Genomic DNA, 20,353 nt, shown 5'->3' on the forward strand with positions numbered 1-20,353 from the left:
CTTAAAAGAAAGACGGAGATGACGACGTGTTCCCCGTAACGGAAATGGATACACGTCAACTTCCTCGCATGAAATTTGCAATATATCAAACTTACAACAAATAATAATAATAATAATAATAATTATTATTATTATTATTATTATTATTATTCCTTTTTATGTAAAATTGTTCGATGCATTAGAGACTTCGAACCGATTATTATTATTATTATTAACTAATGAAGGTATTATATTTTCGATACGAAGAATTGGAACCACCAAAACAAGAGGCAGGGAAAAGGCACAACACAGAGGAGGAGGCAAAACAAGAACATAACTGTAATTGTCACCGTTGAAGCCTCTCTTGGTTCTCTCCCCACCGGAGAACGTCTCCTGCCCTTGTTGACCGACATGCTGACCGGTACAACTCCATTCTCCGTTAACAGGGATCCTCCTCCATCTATTCTTCCTTGATGTATCAATCTGTGCATTGACTCGGCTGTCCCAATATTTTACGTAGACTTGTAATCTTCCACATCGCTTCTTTCCTCTCTCCTTCCCTTCTCGCTCTGGCGTTGGCCTGGAGGAAGCTTCCCTCGATACCTTAAGCCCTCTTCTCCGCCCAGAAACATCAGTCCCATCCATGGATCCCTCGGAACCCCGACCGTCGCCGAGGCGAGAGCTGCAAGGCCCACGGCCTGCTCCTCTCAGGGTAAGCAGAGAGTCGCGCAAGATCAAGAAGCCACCTGTAGCGCCGCCACCGCACCACCAGTACCCGCCGGATCCGCAGCCGCAGCACGACCGGGATCCGGTGGTCATCTACACCGTCTCCCCCAAGATCATCCACGCCAACCCCAGCGAGTTCATGTCCCTCGTCCAGAGACTGACCGGCCCCGGCTCCGATCCCTCCGCTGAACCCTCGCTGCCCTCGCCCGGGGGAGCGCTCTCCCCCGCCGCCCGTATCGCCACGTTCGAGAAGGCGGCGTCGCCGCATGCGTCCGACCTCTACCGAGCGCGGACGGGTGCCGTGGGCGGGTTCGAGATCGAGAGGGAAGCGACGGTGGACCGGCCGGCTTCGTTTCCGGGGGTCTTGTCGCCCGTACCGGCCTCGCTCCTCCCGATATCTCCGACCCTGTTCTCGCCGTCGTTCGATCCGAGCGTGCTGGGCTTCTTGCTCGAGCTAAGTCCAGTCTTGGCCAACAAGAGCAACGTCGACGGCAACAACAGGAGCTTCATGGACGGCGGCAGCTTCTTGGCTAGTCCCAGTAACAACTTGCTGTCGACGCCTACTGTTCCTTCCCCTGGAGCTTTCTGGGAACTGTTGAACCAGTTCCCGGATTTGTAGAAGAAGACAAGGCCTTGTTCTTCCCTTGTTCCATTGGAAGAAGAGAGAGGAAGTCGCGGAAGAAGACGACGGGAAAGGAAATGCCAGCGATGGAGGAGGGTGCAGGTTGGCCTTTGACTTTAGCGGACCATGTGAGAGCTACAGGTCTTCTAACACCAGCTGACTTTGATAGCAGCACGGGATTGATCTCCTGTGTTAATTTGTTTGTTCATCATCATTAATCGATGTTCATCTTTTCCCTGCTTGTTGAATGGTAAGCAATATGATCTTGCGAGATAAAAGGACTTGATCTTTGGGTAAGGAATTTTTACTTTATGTCATGCCATATGGTGCAGAATTCGAGAGGTAGGCTGAGGAAACAGATCACCAAGATTGGATCTTTCTGTAAGCCAAAATTGTTCTGCTGTGGTGGTGTTGTTTGCATTGCCAAGAAGCAGAATGACAGCCATGGAGTTGATGGGAGATGCAGATTAGCAGCTTGTAACTTTGGAACTTCTGCAACCCACCTAAATTTCCAAGAATAAGAGAAGGCAAATCATTCAAGAAGTCACAAAATCCAGAGCATCATGTTGGTCTCGAAAGTCAATGTACTTCTCCAAATTCATGGGCTTAAAGGTGCAAACACTGTTAGCAACTTGATTTCATGGAACAATCTCTTCTTTTTCACCCAAAAATAAAAGATCAAAACATGAGAGATTTTTGCACACAGTGGTTGGTTGCACTTGCAGAGAACGATCAGTTCTATATAGCAGTAAGAAAATTTTGGGAGAGTTCTACAGCCATTATCAAATACATAATCATAATTTGGAATCAACCAAGAGAGTACTGTTCTAACCTCATTGCATTTACAAGTGACCAACCAGAATACAGATCAAACCAACAAAATGGACTGCAGAATACACTGAAGTTGCACCAGTGGCATATAAGAAATCTTCCATGATTTAGCTATTAGCCACACAGTTCAGAGTACTACAGAATTGGCACATTGAGGCCTATGCCAAGTCAGCAGTCCTGTCAGCTATATTCTGTCACTGAAGTGCGACACCAGTTCTTGGCAGAAAACATATTCAGCTGTGGATCCTGGAAATCTGGATACGTCCACCAGCCAGTTCATCAGTTAATAGCCAAAATTACCATCTATCCCTTCTAGATCTGTCAGGAAACTTCCAAATGTAGATATTGTCATTCAATATCCAAAACATGTTGGAAAAGACAAAAGCTTTGTCTAATAGATGTATCATGGCAGAGAAAATCACCAACAATAGCATTTAACATTTTAAGAAGAAACTTTCATCTGCAATCACTAGGCAAAAAAGGCTCTGCCCCCAACTATTCTCATATTTGATGATTTATATACACTACAATACAACAAACGATAACAGATTTGAAGGTGAAATTTAAAGAAGAAATGGCATTGGTGAGTAGAAAAATATATATTGAATATATATATACCGCACATCTTGAAAGGGGCAAAGCACAGGTCAGCAGAAGTTCCTGTGTCACATTATGATCATGATCTCATAATATCAACATGTCATCCAAGTTTCCTGCTACTCCCTTTCTCGTGATCAAACTCTGGAAGAATGCATGCAATCCTCCTCTGGCTTGAGTGCAGATTGACTTGATACTGCTGATGAGAACCTGTCTGACCCACGAACATTATATCTCTCATAGACCTTTTCACGATTATCTGACCACCAGGTTTCTGCCTGATTCTCTCCAAATTTTCTTCGACTGCAAAGGATTTCCACTTTTAGTAAAAGCACAATCAAATCTCTAACACAAAGATTGTGTAGGCAAACAGAAGTGCCAATTGGAATTCGGCATGAATAGCCGGTATTCAGCAAACCATCATAATATAAATCAGGTATAGAAGATTGCAAACAAACAAGGAGACAGCAGCACTTTCAAATGGGTCATTCAAGCAAATGCCATAGACAATCTTATCACTATCGAGCAGGGTTGAATACAATTTTTTTATAAAATAAATAAATATTTTGTTCCGAATAGAGATGGTAAACAAACAGAAGGATTGTCACAATTACCTGAATCGCACTCTTTTCAAATCTCGAGTTCCATCACGAAGAGCTACAAGTGTTATATAGACACCAGGTTCATACTGTTCAATCCATTCAGCCTCAACTTGAATATTTGATGAAATAGGGCTTGAAGACTTATAGACCATCTCCCCATCTGGAGGATTTTCAATTTCCTTGTTATCAATGTCAGTTTTACTGCCGGATGATGACTTCTCTGCATTACTGTCACGTTGTCTTGCAGTGAAGTCTTCTTCCATTCCATTGGAATTCACATGAGAGTCTTGTAAACTTAAGTTCAGCTTATTAGATTCACGGGCATTCATTAATGTATGATTCTGACTTGTATTTCCATCAACAAGAATAGACTCCGAAGTCGAAAAAGACAGCATAGTCAGAGCACTGTTTACATTAAATCTTGACTGATGATCCACTTCTAGAATGGAGTATGGACCAGAATGTGAGCCCACCCCATTTGGTGAGTCTACTGGTCTTACCACATCATTTTTGTACACCCCTTGATGTAATATCTCAACCATATCTTTAAGCTGTACAATAACAATCACAGGTCAGTCTCGAAAAGTACAAGTGTTTGTAAAAGTATGAACCAACCAAATAGCAGTATACTCTTGAGAAAATTAGGAAAACAGGTTGCAGGACCTATATGACGTGCTCGTAAGTTTACTGTGAGGTTACATGTTTGACAAGACTGATATTTCTTTAGAGCAAAATCTGGAAAGGCTATTAATTAATGACCAAAAAATGTAAAACAATCTTTAATTCTAGCTGAAAACATTTTTATATGTATACCTCTGTAAGTATATATGCACAGAATAGAAGAGTTCAACTAATCTCCTATTGGAAGGATTAATCCAACTAAAAATTAAATATCGGGAATTTAAAATAATGATCAGCTAAAATCCAAACATTTTGATGCTTTCTGACCTATAAATCAACTAGATGAAAAAAGCAACTGTTTCAATGGCAACGAACATAAATTGAATTGATAACAATTAAGAAGCACCAAAATACATCAAATATTCATGTGCATGTACCAAAAATTGTTTAGATCAACATCAACTGTTTGGATCCAAATCTGAAATGACCTTATATATAGTTTGGTATGGAAAAGGTTTTTGTTTTTCGTTTTGCAAACATAAGAAAAATACGCAAAAGGTCATAAAGCAAGTGATCTTCTGTTTCTATACTCTTCTAAAATTTCAGATCACCTTCAGTGAATCTTACTTCAATACAAAGTCCCATGCTTCATTTTCAATCAGCAGGATTGGGGCCTCAATCTTTTTAGAAGAACCTTAACAACATAATATGTCTGACAACAAGCTTGGCAACATTACCAACAATCATACTTGATACTAGTGTCACAGGATTATATTAATAAATTTGTTATTAGCATTACTTCCACCATCATTTAGAGCCTATTAGTATCTCAACATTTTAAGGGGTCGATGACAATTATCTGTAAGAGAGTTGATCAACAGAAACATCTACTCGCAAAAGAAGCTTCGATTTGTTCTTGCATCCTGACCACAGATTTTTGGTCTCGCAATTTTTCCGGAAGGGACGTCTTAAGTTTCAAAGACACTTGATGAAATATCAGAGTACTACAATAACGTTTCTATTTTCATAGTCACATTATTCCATCAACATCTGGACCTTCTAGTTTTAAAAATTAGAAATGGTCTGAATACAAAATTCCAAATGTCATACAAGACAGAGGCAGCTTAATATAGAATGATAAAGTCGGGAATTAAAGGAGGAAATTTACAATATGGAGTATTTAGAGCACAAAAAGGTGGCATTTGCAAAAACTCAACTACATGATGGCCCTAAATCCAACGAATAATTTACAATATCCATCGAAAAATATAAGAGGATCACGATCATCAGGACAAACACATATATATAATATCATGGAATAGCTCCACTATTCTTCTTTTATAAGTACCCTAAGATTTGAATAAAATTGAAACTTATTGTTACAATAAAAGGCAAGTAATAAAGATAGCTAACCAAGAAACAACCTGTGCTGTAAGGGATTTAATAACTTCTTTTGCAGCTTTTGATTTTGCAGATTCCTCAGCAGCCAATGCCATGGCTTCTTGAGCTTTTTTTCCTAATTTTTGCAACTCAATTTCTTGAAGCTCACAGTGCTGTCTCAGATTTTCAACCTAATGCAGATCCAGGTGATCAAAGAAAGTGGACTGCCAATGCTAAATAATTTATCCAATGAAGGATGAGGACATTTACCATACCTGTGCACGTAACTTCTGAACTTCTTGATTCAAGAGCTCATTTGTTTTCTTCAGACTGTCAGTAGCACTTTTGGAGAAATAAACTCCAGAAGATGTAGGAACTGGTGATGCAGAACGTGGAGGACTAGATTTTCTAGAAAATGGTGAAACAGCTCTAGAAGGGTTTACGGATAGTACCAGGGATGTGTGGAGTGCTCTAGGACCTGCTCGCTGCAGATCAATCCCACCAACCAAAGCAAGATCTTTCAACTGTATGAGTGAGCTGACTTGAGAGGCTCGAATAAATGTCAAGGAATCAGTTCTCTTTCCATGCCTGGCTGCCTTAGTGTCCAGATCTTTTATGAGATCAAAGTTGCTAGGTATCACAGACTTTGTTGATTTTGTCTCTGCTTTTTCAAACCTATCCTTGCTTTCGCCTGACAAGCGAGGTAAACCATTTCTCTTGTTATTAACTCCAAATTCCAAGACATTGTTCAGTTTAACATAACAGGAGTCACAAACTCGATATGGTTTTGCAGGATTCGGAGACAAGGCTGCTCTCAAGGCCTTCCTGGAACTGCATGAATGGCAATGGACAAGTCCACAATGGTAGCAATTATGTCGTTTGCGGGTGAACCCAAATGCTTGTCTGCATGCCAAGCATTGTGATTGCTCTGCACCTGACACCCATTTATGCTGGCATATGGCAGCTGTGAAGGTTGCACCGCAGGCAATATATTTAACAGCTCTGTCCTTCAGAGCTTCAACAAGGTTTGGTGTTTTCCTATCTTCAATGTCTCCATGACCCAATCTTCCATTAGCACCTTTTCCCCAGGTAAAAACCTCACCCCTTGTTGTTAAAACTGCCACATGGTATGAACCACAAGCAACTTCGCCAACAGATTCACCAACAAGCCTGTCTTCAACTAAGCATGGAAGTTTCCCATCAGACTGTGGATTACCAAGCTGACCATAAACAGTGCTTCCCATAGTAAAAACTTGTCCAGAAGTTGTCAGGCCAACAGTGAGACTATGGCCACAAGCTAGCTTGTGAAAATCGTGGTCGATCAATGAAGCAACACAAGTAGGCTTGAGACGCGGCTCCTTGTCACCATGACCAAGTCGGTACTTGTCCCCATCACCCCAAGTGAACAACTTTCCAGATGATAAACTGGCATTCGACTGAGCTACTATAACCTCCACAACTGCAGCAGTGTGCCATACTCCACATGCAACTGCAATGGTTTTCAAACCCATCAGTGATTCAACCTCCCTTGGATATGCAACACTTTCTTTGTTTCCATGACCTAAAACACCAAATGTACCATCACCAAATGTAAACAATTTCCCAATCGAAGTTATTAAGGCAGTATGCCAGGTGCCACAAGTAACATATGCAACTTGAAGACCTTCCAGTGGTCCCGAAACTCTTTTTGGTACCCAGTGGCTGACATCACTACCGTGTCCAAGAAGTCCCACATTATGAGTGCCATCACCCCAAGTATAAAGTTCGCCAGCTAAAGTTACAGCACAAGTATGAAACTGCCCACAAGCAACCAAATCTGTGTTAGCTAAAGATTCAAGAAGCCGAGGGTGAACAACATCAGCTCCAACTGCATGGCCCAGGCGTCCTCCAGATTCTTCACCCCACGTAAAAACTTCTCCATGTTTCGTAACAAGAGCAGCATGCCTGACTCCGCAAGCCACATGGCGAACATCCAAAACTAAATTGGATTCTAAGGGCTTGGGCAAAATTACATCAGCTCTTCCACTGGAGAAATTGGTACCCCTCTCAGTGCCAGTTCGTGAAGAAAATTCACATATGACCTCACCCCAGACATAAACATCACCTAATGCATCACAGTCATCTTGTGCAGAACCATGACTTGATGTGCTAGGTGCGCTAGAGACACTTACTCTGATAATATCTGAGGAGGCACCTTTGACTAGCATATTTGCTACATCTGATCTTTCCAAATGTACAAAATTTTCAGAAGTGACCTTGGGTGAAGTTGTAATACTAAAATTGATGTCAGGAGAACTATTATCCAGAATGGAACCAATTGAGCTATCACTTGGACTATTAGATATCAAATCCTTGAAATCCTGAAACAATTGTACATTGCCATTTATTAACATCCATCGCAACATGCGGTTGAATGGATAAAGAAAGTTCAAAAAACATAGGATATATGCAAAAGGCTAATTTCAGTCCAGGCATACTCCAAGATTAAATATATATATATATTCAAGAATTTTTCCTTCCAAAATTTTCAAGGAAAAAAAAAAGATCAGAGGCATCATACATAGTTACATTTAGGTGAACTTATGATTCATATAAGACCGATAGAAATAACTATCTATTAGAATATTACTTACTACCTTTGCCACGCCTGCTATGTATTAGAAGGAACATCAAAATGGTCTACAGCATTACAAAAGATAAACAGTCAAATCACTCCTCGTGAATCAATGAGATATGCATGCCTTGTGATGTCTAGTGAACATGGCATAAGCCCCTAACAAGCATCTGAATCTGAGAGTTCAAAGTCTCACCATGTTTCCACATTCATATGGATGTAGCACATTATAAAAGAAACACCAATAAGAATATTTAAACTAATCAGCAAAATATATGGTGCTATGCACATTATTCCATTTTCCTGCAATATAATGAATGCGTAACTAGTTGCATCATGGCTCCAAGGACCATTACAATGTGGATTTTTTAAGCCCTAAAATAAGACATTTTGTCGACAGCATTTTGTACGGCAGCTTACCACACAGGAACTTGATCATGTCAATTCAAAAGCCCCACCACACAAGGGCATTGGAACGATCAGTTTCGAATGAGGCAAACATCACCCACTAAGGCAACTATATTTTTCAAAGAATTATGGCAACTATATGAACCATGTCCAAGCACAACCACACCTGTGACAACAAAACACGCAAGAACAAAGCAAACTCTCTTGGAGTAAATCAGATGATAACTTATTCATTCCACTGATTTCAAATACTAAGCAAATTCATTCCAGTTCAGAGGCTTCTAACTTGCAAGATCACATAGCAATGAGTTTCGTTTACTACTTTCTCAGTCCTCCCACCATGCACAAAGTTTCACTTGAGACTGGCCAAAAGGCTTAGTATCAGGGTCAACCATTTCTAGGATCCATTTTGAACTGAAATCAACCAAAACAAAATCACTTGTTGTTTTGAAACAACTGAAGATCCACCAGTACGAACAGAACCAGATCTATTTGAACTTTGCCAGAAGACGGAGGGTGGATAGAAATTCATTTTTAAACACTTTAAGTGTCTTTGTTTGCTCGAAAGCAAAAGAAAATCTCTTATTGCAGCAAGATCAGATGTAACCGATCCAGATAGACTATAGTAGAATCAGATAGGGAAAAGATGATCTCGCTGAACTATAAAATGAATAAGGGCATAGCTAATCTCGGTCAAAAGATAACTAAAGGCATAGAGCTTCTTACTCTACTAACCACGTAATAACTTTTTACAATAAAAAGTCCGGCCATTTTCTGTAGACTGACCATTTATATATGATGCTTGAATTAGGAAATTTAGGCCCCTTAGAAGTGCAACAGTACTTGAGTAGCAGAAACCTACCTCAGTCTAAGGGTGAACAACAGGCAACATTCATGTCAAACATACATGAAGGCAAGGTATAGATGAAATATCTGAAATATGAAGGAAATGTCTAAATTACGCAAATCAGACAGCTGGATTTAGCACAAAATTTTCAAACCAATATTTACAATGTAAATTTCACTTCTTACAAGCTAGAACCATATGCTGAATATGTCAGAAACATGAAATGCTGTGTCAAATGGTTTGAACAGAGAAATCAACTTCAGGTGACCGCAGAATTAGATAACAAGGTACTCGATGAAGAAGAATGATATCCTTCTTATAAGCATATATGTGACAACCTGCATCCTTGAAGGCTGAAGTTAGTCGAGAAACTTCATTTGGAAAGAGCAACTTTAAATAGTAATTAGCTGTAGTGGTTAAGGTGTATCAATTACATCAAAATACGGTCCACTATTGCTCCATACATCAGTTTTTGATCGGACACCTTGACCAGAATAAACCAGTGCCTTGAGGCCTGCAATCCACACCTCTGTCTCAAATCTATCCTTGCATATCTAAATGGCAAACAAAATGAGAAGCAAAATATTCAGAATTGTGGATATCAGAAATAGCAACTATTAAATAGTAAAAATAATATAGATGTATTAACCAGATCAAGAGACCTTGTTCTGTTGTTGCATGACTGAAAAGGACAAGTGGTTCTTCTCTGAGAACAGAGACCATTCAAAACAGGCTAAAACGAATAGATTATTATATTAAAAATAAAAAAATAACAACTACTATAATTAACATTATAATGGCTACCGGAAATCTAAACATTTGATAAAAGGCTTATTGGGAACTGACAGTAGTTAAGCACTATGCGCACCGCATCCAATCAAAGTCCAAGCACTATAAACATGACAAAAGGAACATACAGTATTTTTATCTGAAAAAACCAGCACAGGGTTCTGAAGAAATGTGGTTCACCTTTCATCTCAAATCATTCATAATTCCCTTCATATTCCAATCAGCAATTCCCACAATTAAAATCTTGTCTTATACCAGGTTTGTCTTATTGACCTTCTATAATAACTAGAGAGAGCATCTGCTTCTAGTAGTTGACAGCTACCAGTCTCGAGGTTAAGAGGTGACAACAAATTTCCAATGCCTACAGCAGCATCGAAGCCCCAAATAAACAAAAGGACCCAGTTTTATAAATGAGAATAACCCCAAAGAAACGGAAAAGACAACAAAAGATTGCAGATTTAGCGAGGAAGCCGCTTCACAAACATGATAACATCCAAAATGTCTCTTACGAAACCACCAAAAAAGCAAATGAAGTAGGCAGACAGCGAAACCCCCTCACCTTCTCTACGTCTCCGAAGCCAACGAGACCTTCCATTCCATCTGGGGGTCACTCCACCGAGCCGCCGGCGCCGATAGGGCGTCGTCATAGAAGCCAGATCTTCCCCCGGACCCTCATCGATCTTCACCAATCCAACAACAAAACCTACCAAAGTGCTCGTCGAAATCTTTCAAGAAGAAGAGAAGACGAAAACTTCAAGTCGCAAAGTTAGACCAAGTCCACTGCCTTCCGCGAGCGAGGGCGACGACTGCTTCGCCAGCGGGCCCGTGAGGGGTCCGACAACCGCGTGGAAGGCGAAGGGAGAGACGGCCCGAGCGGCGCAACCAAGGAGCAACCCTCGAGGCGAAGTCGCGGATTCGAGCTCGCTTCCAAGGTGGGAAAAAGGAAGAAGAACATTAATTCGCCTGACCCGAAAGAGACCAGAGAGCGTAAGAAAAAGATGATATAAAGGGCGAAAGGGGTGCGGTCACCTTGGGTAACGTTAATTCGGTCCACCTCAGCCGGCGCTCCGATAACGCGGGTGTTGTGCCTGAGGAGCACGTTAGGGCTTCGTCGGTACACCGGTTTCCGATCGGCCCCGCCGGCGTTCTTTTGTCGGGAGCAGCGCCCACGTGGGCGGAACAGTGTAAGGAATCTGTTCCCGAGGAGCGGCAGCGAACGCCTTATTGCAGGAGAGAATGAAATGACGAGAATGACACTGTAAGGGCAGGGGTCGGTTGCTGACGTGGTCACGTCGAGTGGTCCCGACCGCGCCGGGGCCCACGTAGACTGGTGTTGCCTGGCCGTGACACTGGGAACTAATCCCGAGTACCAACTAACTTGTGCCACGTGGAACCCGGCTCGATTATTTTATTCGGTGCTTGTCTCGTGTGGAGACGGAGAGGACGACACGATTCGATGTGATTCTTTGTTGAGCCCAAAAACTAAATATTTCTTTTTTTTTTAAGGAATTTTATATGTTTTTTCTTTTAAAAATTAGCAAATTCTCGTAAAATAATTTTTTTCTTTTATAAGTGTTTTTATCCCAGAAGCGTCATTTACAGAATTCTGAAACATCAAACATCGTCCTTCTTTTTTACCGAATATTAAGCATTGTGTTTATGATGTTTTCAATGTGTTATAGTATTTTCAGTAATATCATGAAAATAATATAAGATGGTACGAAAACACTATAATATAGCATTTTTTATTTTTTTGTAATACCTGAAAGTAGTATAATTTAGTAAATAAATATTATAATATAATATTTTTATACTATGTTATAGTGTTTTAAGGTATTGCTCAAAAACAGAGGATAGATGGCCAAAGGTATTTTAGGTGTTTCTTACAAGGATATTTCTCTTTGTAACCTTTTTTTATTATTTATAATGTCATGTTTAAAATCTTGAATATTCATAAGTTATCTTTTTGTAAATGGTCATATATGTCTTTTATTTTATAACGTAATTTTAATATTTTTTTTATTTTTTTCTCTTATTCTTCTCGTTCTCCTTCTCTTAATCGGTGATATAAAAATAATGAATGATAAAATGAAGATGGAAGAAGAGGATGTAAGAAATAATTTTTGACGTTTATTACGATGGCTTAATGTTTTTAGGGTTATATATATTATGTTATAGTCTAAATGACATAATAATAAGATATCATGTTTTAGGTCTTTACAAATTGTCCATCGTAAAACACAAGCAATAGAAAGAGTCGATAATAATATGGTACAAAATAGAGAACTATAGAAAGGAGAAAAAAATAAGAAGATAAAAAATAAAATTATAATGAGTGTAAATAATAAAATATTATTTTATTATTTTTTTAAAAAAATATAATAAGTAATAACGAGGCTCTAAATAATAAGCTTGGAAAAACACCAAAAAGTAATTTTTTTCGAAACTCACCTTTAAAAATATATTAAAAATCTAAAACTTTTAATGAAATTTATAGATATTTCTTTGAAATTATCCTCATGTGACAAGAAAATAAGCGATGACATATATTGCTACCTTTATTCTTTTTTTTTTTTCTTTGAAGTATCATTACAACGATGAGACATGATTTATACATCTTATTGATGGATTGATGTGCCGTGGTTGATAGAGTCAGCACGGCCTGGTCCACTGGGCAATGTCGGGAGTCTCTGATCGGTTGAGCTAGGTTTCGAGACTGATCAAACACCACTTTGAGCGTTGGTAGCGGGAATTTGATCAGCGCCTTCTAACCTGCGATGACAGCTTTCATGCAAAAAAGATCGTCGTCGGGTATTTCCCGACTTTGGTCCCTCCGACGATCAAGTCAGTCGCGGGTTAGAGTTTGTTTTTCTTCTTTTTTTTTCCCCTCCTGGTCGGGTCCCGGCCAGGCGCTTTTATGCTATTGTGTGAGGGTCGATCGTACGCAAGCGTAGCGACTGATCCTCAAGAGGTGAGGTGGTACCTTTGTGCGGCCGTCGCCCCGAGACGCATGGAACGACGCCATCCCAAACTTTTCGAGATGGGACATGTCAAGTCACGCCTTGATATGATCCCTAGCTCGATGCGTGGGGGTGCCCCTCTTGCTTACCTAGCTGCAATACTACGTGGCATCGCTCGTGACATAGCGTGGACCCATAATATACCTTATCACATTTATACTATAAATATTATTAATACTATTAATAAGAAAAGATTATATATATATATATATATATATATATATATATATATATATATATATATATATAATCGATAATATTATATGATCTTGGTGACACATTAAATTAACTTGTAAGGTTCATTTTCCATGGACCAAACTATTACAGAACTAATCAAGTGCATGACATACTCATTTCCCCGTGGGCAAGTCTAAGTACTCCACATTGTTTATTTCGTGGTATGATTAGGATCATGTGGTCATGTTTTTGTGGCTCCAACGTTGGCTTCACGATGACTGTGTTCTCTTTTGACCGTTAGATGTCGATCCGAGGGCTCAACTCACATTCTTTTTCGTGAGATAAAAGTGTGGTGGATGATGATGATGATGATCCTAATGAATGATGTTGAGGCTGCCAAAACTTAGGAGTGTAACAAAAGATTACTGGAGATAGTCCGTGATTAATAATTACGTGACATGATTACACAATCGTATTAAATTCTCAATGTTGATCTCTCTCTTTGGAATAATTATAGTATTTTAGTCTTGAATCGAAAAAAATTTGATTAATTTAGGGGTATAGAGTGTTTTTAGAATATATATATATATATATATATATATATATATATATATATATATACTCCTCAGCTTTGGCCTCCCATGATGGAAACCACCACGTGAATTGTCGACTAATCTCTCTCCCTCTCTCTCTCTCGTCTCTCTCTCTCTCTCTCTATCTCTCTATACATATATATTGAGAGAGAGAGAGAGATTAGTCGACAATTCACGTGGTGGTTTCCATCATGGGAGGCCAAAGTTGAGGAGAGAGAGCCTCGCTCGTCATCTCCGCATCTTTGCGTCAAGGAATATCCCATCTCATCCGCGTCTTTAAGCTCCACAATATCCATCTCGTCGAATCACGCGATGCCATGTCGGAGGGGGAGGAAAAAGGAGACAAAAAGAACGACAACCTCTGAAGGCCAAACCACAAAAGATTACGTGATGCGGTGCGACTTTGACTGTTCGATGCGACTTTGACCCTTCGAGCGAACTGTTTGTTTGTATCCCACCGTGACTGCACCACCCGATCCTGTCGGTGACCCACGGCGGGACCCACCCGTCGCGGTGCTGACACCGGACAGACTTTGAGGTGTGGGACCCGCCGGGTGAGGGAAGTCGAGTTACGTTATTTGGGTACGCTTTTTTATTTCCCGGCAGTCGCGGACGTGACTTGGCATGGGTGGATTCTGAAGCACGGAGACGCGACGTTGATGGCGACGAAAGCCACTGCCAGCCGTCCAATCTTGATCTGACGTGCTGCAGTGTGCATGGCTCATTCTGTCTCCCTTTTTAGCTCACGTTTTTCTTTCGACTATAAGAAAAGAGATCAGCGTCCGGCAATACAGAATAATGATATGTATTTGAAATTAATAGCTCCTTTTACTGGTTATTAAAGTACGGATAATTTTTCGAGAAAATTCGTTTTTCTGATTATTTTCGAAAAAATAGCCATATTTTCATAATTTCCTAACAACGTTTTTTTTTTTTACCCAATACGTGGAGGACTATTCATTTTTTTCTCGATCAATTAATTCATAAGATAAATGTTATAATATTTTTTACATTTCAATAATATTAAAAAATAAATATCGAAACATAGTATAAAAATACTATAACGGTTGAAAATACTGTAACATGGTATAGAAACACCATAAATATAATTTTTATAAAAAATATAAAGTATAATGTTATAATATTTTATTGATATTATTGAAAATATTGTAACATAGTATAAAAGTAATGTAATTGAAACAGTCTATGAAGTCCATGAAGAAGAACAAAGAAATAGGTGGTTGACTATCAAGTTGGGACATTGTCACTGTACAAGCCCATGAGGGAGATGGAAGTCCATAAAGAAGAAAAACAAAATTAGGTGATTGACAATCAAGTTAGGATATTTTATTAAAAAAATGTTATTAGAGGAGGAATTTGAAAATATGGAGCAAGAAATATTTAAAAAAAAACTTTTTTTTTTAAAATTCAACCACAATGCTTTGAGGCCAAATATATTGGATGCGGGAATGCTTATGATCATTTAGAGTTGTTGCGATTTGATCCGATGGACTGACTTAACCGATAATGTATCGAAGATAATAAACCTATTAAACCCTTGTTAACTAACTAGAGTGCTTACACACTTCCGATATAGGACTATGCTTTGCAAATGTTGCACACATGAAATCTTGATGAAATTTATCATTTCCAATACTCAACATAAAAAAAGGTACAAGTTGCTTTTGTACATCTGATTTATGCATCCTTCCATGAGTTGATGACTTTACAACACACGATTACGAGATGAACAACAGGTTACCCAAAGTACATGAAGATACAAAGGAACTATATAATTTACTTTTGCGGAAAAGCATTCGCAAATGAACTTATGACAGATCCATTTGTCACATGAAGTCCATTGGATCACTTGAGCATGATTTATCATCTGATGAATCTTGTGGCGGAGAAGAGAGGAGATGTTGAGCCTGATTACTTGGGTGAGGCAGCTGCTGATGGTGAGTGTAGTAGTTTTGTACACTCTGCTGAATCAGAATGTTGTCAGGGTATTGATTTACGCTTGAAAGTTGTCGCGTTGCTTTCTTAAGCCGCTCGACTTCTTCTCGTAAAGTTTCACTGAGTGCTGTACAAAACCAAGAAAAAGCTTTGCACGATGAGTAAAACATCATTAGAATCCTTCTCAATCTAACTTCTTCAGACAGTGATAAAAAAAAGAAAGATTGTCTAGTTAACAAGTAACAGAAGCAAGGAATATTGGGATTATATGAAATTGTGTTAGTAAAGGAAGCCTTGATGTAAAATATAATTTTGTGCATTTAGTCACGATTAGTAGAACATTTTTGCTTGTTAACCACAAGAGAAGTTAAAGAAAAATCATGCATAACATTTGGCATAAAAATCAAATTGTAAGCAGATGCCAGATGCCTAATTTACTTGCTTGGATCTTTTGTCAGACGCAGCATTAATTTCTGATTGGTAAATCATAATTCGTTAGAAAGTGAGGTCAATTCTAAATGCCATGGCAATCTTATCCCCTTGAGGTCTGGTAACAGAAGTTCAATCACAAAACAATCTACATACCTCTGAAATCTTGTGATTTGTTAGTGTACAGCTAACTATCAATACTTACCCTCACGAAGTTTAGCTTGTTGTTCCATAGCCTGCAATCGCAACTTGAGTTCCCTGTTCTCAGCTGTCAAACCAGTACCATCTTTCTGCTTTGTGAGAAATTTGGACATCAATTATGTATTCAGGATATGAGAAAATGCTGATCACTAAGAAATACAGTACTTTCAGATGGAACAAAAATAAATCATAATCAATGCTTGAAAAAATAATTGCTTTTGCTTTTTGAGGAAAATCAAAAGCAAATATGTTAGTTTTACAATGGTAAAATGAATGAAATGTGAGATGAAGAAGGATGTAGTAAATAAAACACAATAAGCAACCTGTATTATTTTACATTTACATAAGAATCCAGACATACCAGATATGTAGATTCATTAATATTGAGACATCTTTGCTATTATTCTAATTAATGTAAAAAATAAAGTAAATAGGCCAAGATCAACAAAAACTGAAAGGAAAATAACTCCAAATGCAGATCGGGAGTAAAGAAAACTAAAGCTCCAATGTTGACTGATTGCTCAGTATTGTTCCTTGTTTTTAGTATCAGCTCTATCCATTGCTCATTGGTACAGTTACTCCACTTTGCTGCATTCTATGTTAGTATCAGGAAGCATCAAACAATGATCATATAACCATCTTGTATATATTCTGATTCCCAAGTACCATTTTGTCATATCCTCATCTAAGAATACTTGATGCATTTCTTCAAGCTACCTGCCTTTGCTATTAAATTTGTTTTACCAAGAGTTATTGCTATTCCGACATTTAATCACCGCCACAATTGGCTACTAATTTGTTTCAGCCAAAGTTGCTAGCAGTAGACCTTCCATATTTGATTCTTTGATTTGCAAGTTGTGTCTACACTGTGACTCGGGGCATGTAAATAGGTGCATAAAGTAGCAAAGTCTGCAGTTTCATCTGTGATTCCATGTGCACTGTATTATTCCATTGGTAAAGTATATAACCTCCCCCATATCTTTATCTGGTGCATCTCAATTTGCTTACCTGATTCTCTTTCCTTCCTTGGTCGATGCTTTTCATCAGCATATAAAAAAAAAAGATCCACTTCCGATTCTCCTCTGTACATTCATCTTCCACCAGTCCTGAGCAGCAAATTTGGCTACTCCACAAAAGCTAAGAGTGACAAGCAAAATAAATGTAGACCTGCATGTTCCTTACTGTAAATATGTTATTGGATATGGATTTAGTTAAAAAAGTAACTGTTTGCAATATTCTTTCTGCAACTAGACCAGTCTTAATTAAAGAAGAAATTTTCTGTGTTGCTTACACTATCACACCTAAAGATATGATCCTAAATTAGGTAGTAAGAACCAAAAGAAAGAACCAAAAGAACCAAAAGAAGAACCAAAAGAACCAAAAGAAAGAACCAAAAGAAGAACCAAAAGAACCAAAACAGGAAAATGAAACTCGATAGATGGTATGCTTTTCATAGATGGTATAGTTGTCATTTATCCATATCTGTCCGCTATAGCATCAATTATCTGCATCATAGAAATATGTTATCAGGCAGGTTGAGACTTGGGCACACGACAGAGTGCCTTACATGTGTCCAACATGAATAAAGCTGATAACGCATTTGGGTGGGCGCTATGATCCTCCTACATTCAATTCAAGGTTTTTCAATTTGCTTATCATTTATGGTTCTTATGAATCATATGATTTAGTATTCAAGATTTGGGTCAAATATTTTAGTTTCTTGGTAAAAGTTTTCAGAGAAAGGACAAGCCTCGATGACCATTAAGATTTTTCCTCTATGACCTAGGTGATCATGGTTCAAATCACGAGAACTCCCCCTACTTGCAGGAAATAAAATTATTTACATTGATCCTCCTTGGTCCCTGCATTGGCATGATCATCATTTATGAGCCAACCTTTTTTCTTTTTTTCGTTTTACAACAAGAGCACAAGCTTCTTGTTTGCTTCTCTTGTGTACCGATAGAGAAAACATGTCATACTGTAATGGCCATAGGAGGTTTCCTAAAAGGAAAAGATATAATTCTGACATTTCAGTACTCATACCATCTACCAGTACATGCGCGTAAACCAAATGAACTACGTAAGGATGATCTAAATTCAACTCTAACAAGGACTCCAGTGGTGGTCAAATGGATCCGTTTAATTTACGGGTAGGCATAGAACTTGAATCAACAATCTTTAAAAGGTAAGGCAATAAACTGTGAAGTAAACAATATCTCCTACCTGCAGAAGTGTAAGCTGCGCTGATAGAGAGGTTGCCTCTGTTTGGAGTGTCTCAACTTTCCGCTCAAGTTCGCTTGTATAGTGGATCTTCCTCTCCTTGGAACGAGCAGCGGATTGCCTATTTGCAAGAATCCTATAGCACAAAACACCCAATAATCACCATGTCAAGGATTCCAGAGTCAAATATTTACCCTTCTTTTTGGTATTTAATCAAGCATGGAGTAATTATATCTTTCAAGATGAGAGATTTTGAGATAAAAAGAACCTGCTACTCCAAATTTCTTTTCTGGAAGAACTACAGATATACAAAATAAAAGAAAACAAATTAAAGAATAAGAATAAGGGAATTTTCAGGTGATGGAGCGTGGAATTCCAATTAAGCAAAAACCCTGTAGGTACGAAGGCCACTTGATCAGATCAACGACCATCAGAAAACAAGATTAATACTTCGAATTCTGTGGGGCTGCTTTTGCTAGAAAGAGGCTTTCTATGTTTTAGGGCACAAAGAAGCAAAAGAGGTCAAGAGAGGAAAAAACGCAAAGACCTTTTTGCACGCTTGGGATCGATCAGGGCCAGCTCGGCGAGCTTCTCAGACGGCATCGTCTTCTTGGCGAAATCCGACAGCGGCGGCGCCGACTCACCCTTCAACGAAGAGGTCGGCCCGTCCATCGACCCGCTTCTCCGGTGGTGCCCCCTCCCCTCCGGCACCGCGTCCTGGAACGACAGCCCCTCGAAGAACGCGGCATCCACCGACAGGCTCCTGAGGTGGGCCCCGGGGACGGGTCTCCCCGTGCCCGCAGCTGCAACCGCAGCCGACGTTGCCGCCCTCGCGGGCTCCGCCGCTATCGGCGCTCCGCTATCGCCGGAGAAGTTATCGTCGGAGAGCGAAGAAAAGTCGATGTCGGGGATCTCGAAGTCGGGGTCGGAGTCGAAGAGGAGGTCGTCGGGGAGGCGGATGAAGGTCTCGGATTGGGCCCGTCGGTGGTGGGAGGCGCCGCCTCCTCCGCCCCCACGGGGTGTGGGGAAGGGGATCTGCCCGAAGCGGGGGTTCATCGGCGGCAGCGCGCCGGCGGGGTCCATCGCGGTTCCCAGCGTCGGTTGGACGGCGAAGGTTGCACGGCAAAAGGCGGGTGGCGGAATCGTGGCGGTGGATTCTTCTCGAAGCACAGCCGCACCAAGCAGTGAGAAATAAAGCAAAGAGTTAAAACCTCAATAGAAGGACGAGACCACCATCCAACCGTCCCGCCGGCGTACCTACTTACCCCACCAACACGCGCATCTCCGAACCCACAGGTGGGTCCTATTGCGCGAGCGGGTTGACAAACCATAGGTCGTAGAGAGGACGCGATAGAGGATAACGTAATCTGGGTTTCCTCGTTCCGATGGGGTATCTCGGATCCGCTCCACTGGATCCGATCGGCTATGGCGGTGCGATGTCGCAGACCGGCATGAGCGGGCGGCTCTACGAAGAAAACCGGGAAGATTCCAAGTATTCCAGATGAGAGTCGTATTTATGTTTATTTGAATAAGTAACATAAAAATAGATATATGAAATTGGTTTAAGTCGATGGATCGGATCGTCAGCGAATTCGATCCGCTGAAGGATCATAGTTTTCTATCTCGACTCTGACCCGATTGGATCGATTGGGTCTTGTCCAAGTCACCGAAGGCACATTACTTTGTTTTGTGCGGAAATGTGGAAAAAGATTCAAAGCGGTCCAAACAATAAAATCTTGAA

General features: G+C 40.0%; 3 protein-coding genes across 8 annotated transcripts; 1 reads left to right on the forward strand and 2 right to left on the reverse strand.

Annotated features, from left to right (window-relative positions):
• The first annotated feature begins 262 nt into the window (after positions 1-262).
• On the forward strand, positions 263-1,575 carry LOC135641741 (protein MKS1-like). Its single transcript, XM_065157417.1, has one exon. It carries the CDS (start codon positions 623-625, stop codon positions 1,322-1,324), a length of 702 nt encoding a protein of 233 aa, XP_065013489.1. The 5' UTR covers positions 263-622; the 3' UTR covers positions 1,325-1,575.
• A 471-nt stretch (positions 1,576-2,046) lies between these two features.
• On the reverse strand, positions 2,047-11,013 carry LOC135641740 (PH, RCC1 and FYVE domains-containing protein 1-like). 6 transcript variants are annotated; one of them, XR_010497782.1, is made up of 7 exons: positions 10,576-11,013; positions 9,662-9,781; positions 5,634-7,718; positions 5,403-5,549; positions 3,370-3,908; positions 2,777-3,058; positions 2,047-2,487 (listed from the first exon to the last, which is right to left on the reverse strand). XR_010497782.1 is itself a non-coding variant. In XM_065157411.1 (6 exons), exons 1-6 carry the CDS (start codon positions 10,609-10,611, stop codon positions 2,893-2,895), a joined length of 3,093 nt encoding a protein of 1,030 aa, XP_065013483.1. In that variant the 5' UTR covers positions 10,612-11,013; the 3' UTR covers positions 2,047-2,892. The 6 variants fall into 6 exon arrangements, 5 of the variants coding, with proteins under 5 accessions (XP_065013483.1, XP_065013485.1, XP_065013486.1 ...); XM_065157411.1 differs by having other exon boundaries at positions 2,047-3,058; XM_065157413.1 differs by having other exon boundaries at positions 2,047-3,058; positions 9,566-9,781; positions 10,576-10,604.
• A 4,424-nt stretch (positions 11,014-15,437) lies between these two features.
• On the reverse strand, positions 15,438-19,862 carry LOC103987690 (transcription factor VIP1). The gene is made up of 4 exons (XM_009406070.3): positions 19,160-19,862; positions 18,616-18,748; positions 16,397-16,481; positions 15,438-15,889 (listed from the first exon to the last, which is right to left on the reverse strand). Exons 1-4 carry the CDS (start codon positions 19,693-19,695, stop codon positions 15,654-15,656), a joined length of 990 nt encoding a protein of 329 aa, XP_009404345.2. The 5' UTR covers positions 19,696-19,862; the 3' UTR covers positions 15,438-15,653.
• Positions 19,863-20,353: the final 491 nt, after the last annotated feature.

This window comes from Musa acuminata, chromosome BXJ3-6, assembly GCF_036884655.1.
Source record: "Musa acuminata AAA Group cultivar baxijiao chromosome BXJ3-6, Cavendish_Baxijiao_AAA, whole genome shotgun sequence".
In the NCBI taxonomy this organism is placed as follows: Eukaryota; Viridiplantae; Streptophyta; class Magnoliopsida; order Zingiberales; family Musaceae; genus Musa; species Musa acuminata.

What these genes read in the sequence shown, in the direction of transcription:
- LOC135641741 (XM_065157417.1), top strand. Translation starts at nt 623, where the DNA reads ATGGATCCCTCGGAACCCCGACCGTCGCCGAGGCGAGAGCTGCAAGGC.
- LOC135641740 (XM_065157411.1), bottom strand. Translation starts at nt 10,611, where the DNA reads ATGGAAGGTCTCGTTGGCTTCGGAGACGTAGAGAAG. An exon ending in TTAAATCCCTTACAGCACAG is followed by an intron (nt 3,909 to 5,402) that starts GTTGTTTCTTGG and finishes GTTATTGTACAG; the next exon opens with CTTAAAGATATGGTTGAGAT. An exon ending in TTGAAAAGAGTGCGATTCAG is followed by an intron (nt 3,059 to 3,369) that starts GTAATTGTGACA and finishes AATCCTTTGCAG; the next exon opens with TCGAAGAAAATTTGGAGAGA.
- LOC103987690 (XM_009406070.3), bottom strand. Translation starts at nt 19,695, where the DNA reads ATGGACCCCGCCGGCGCGCTGCCGCCGATGAACCCCCGCTTCGGGCAG. An exon ending in CGCAGCTTACACTTCTGCAG is followed by an intron (nt 16,482 to 18,615) that starts GTAGGAGATATT and finishes CTCACAAAGCAG; the next exon opens with AAAGATGGTACTGGTTTGAC. An exon ending in ACAAGCTAAACTTCGTGAGG is followed by an intron (nt 15,890 to 16,396) that starts GTAAGTATTGAT and finishes GGTTTTGTACAG; the next exon opens with CACTCAGTGAAACTTTACGA.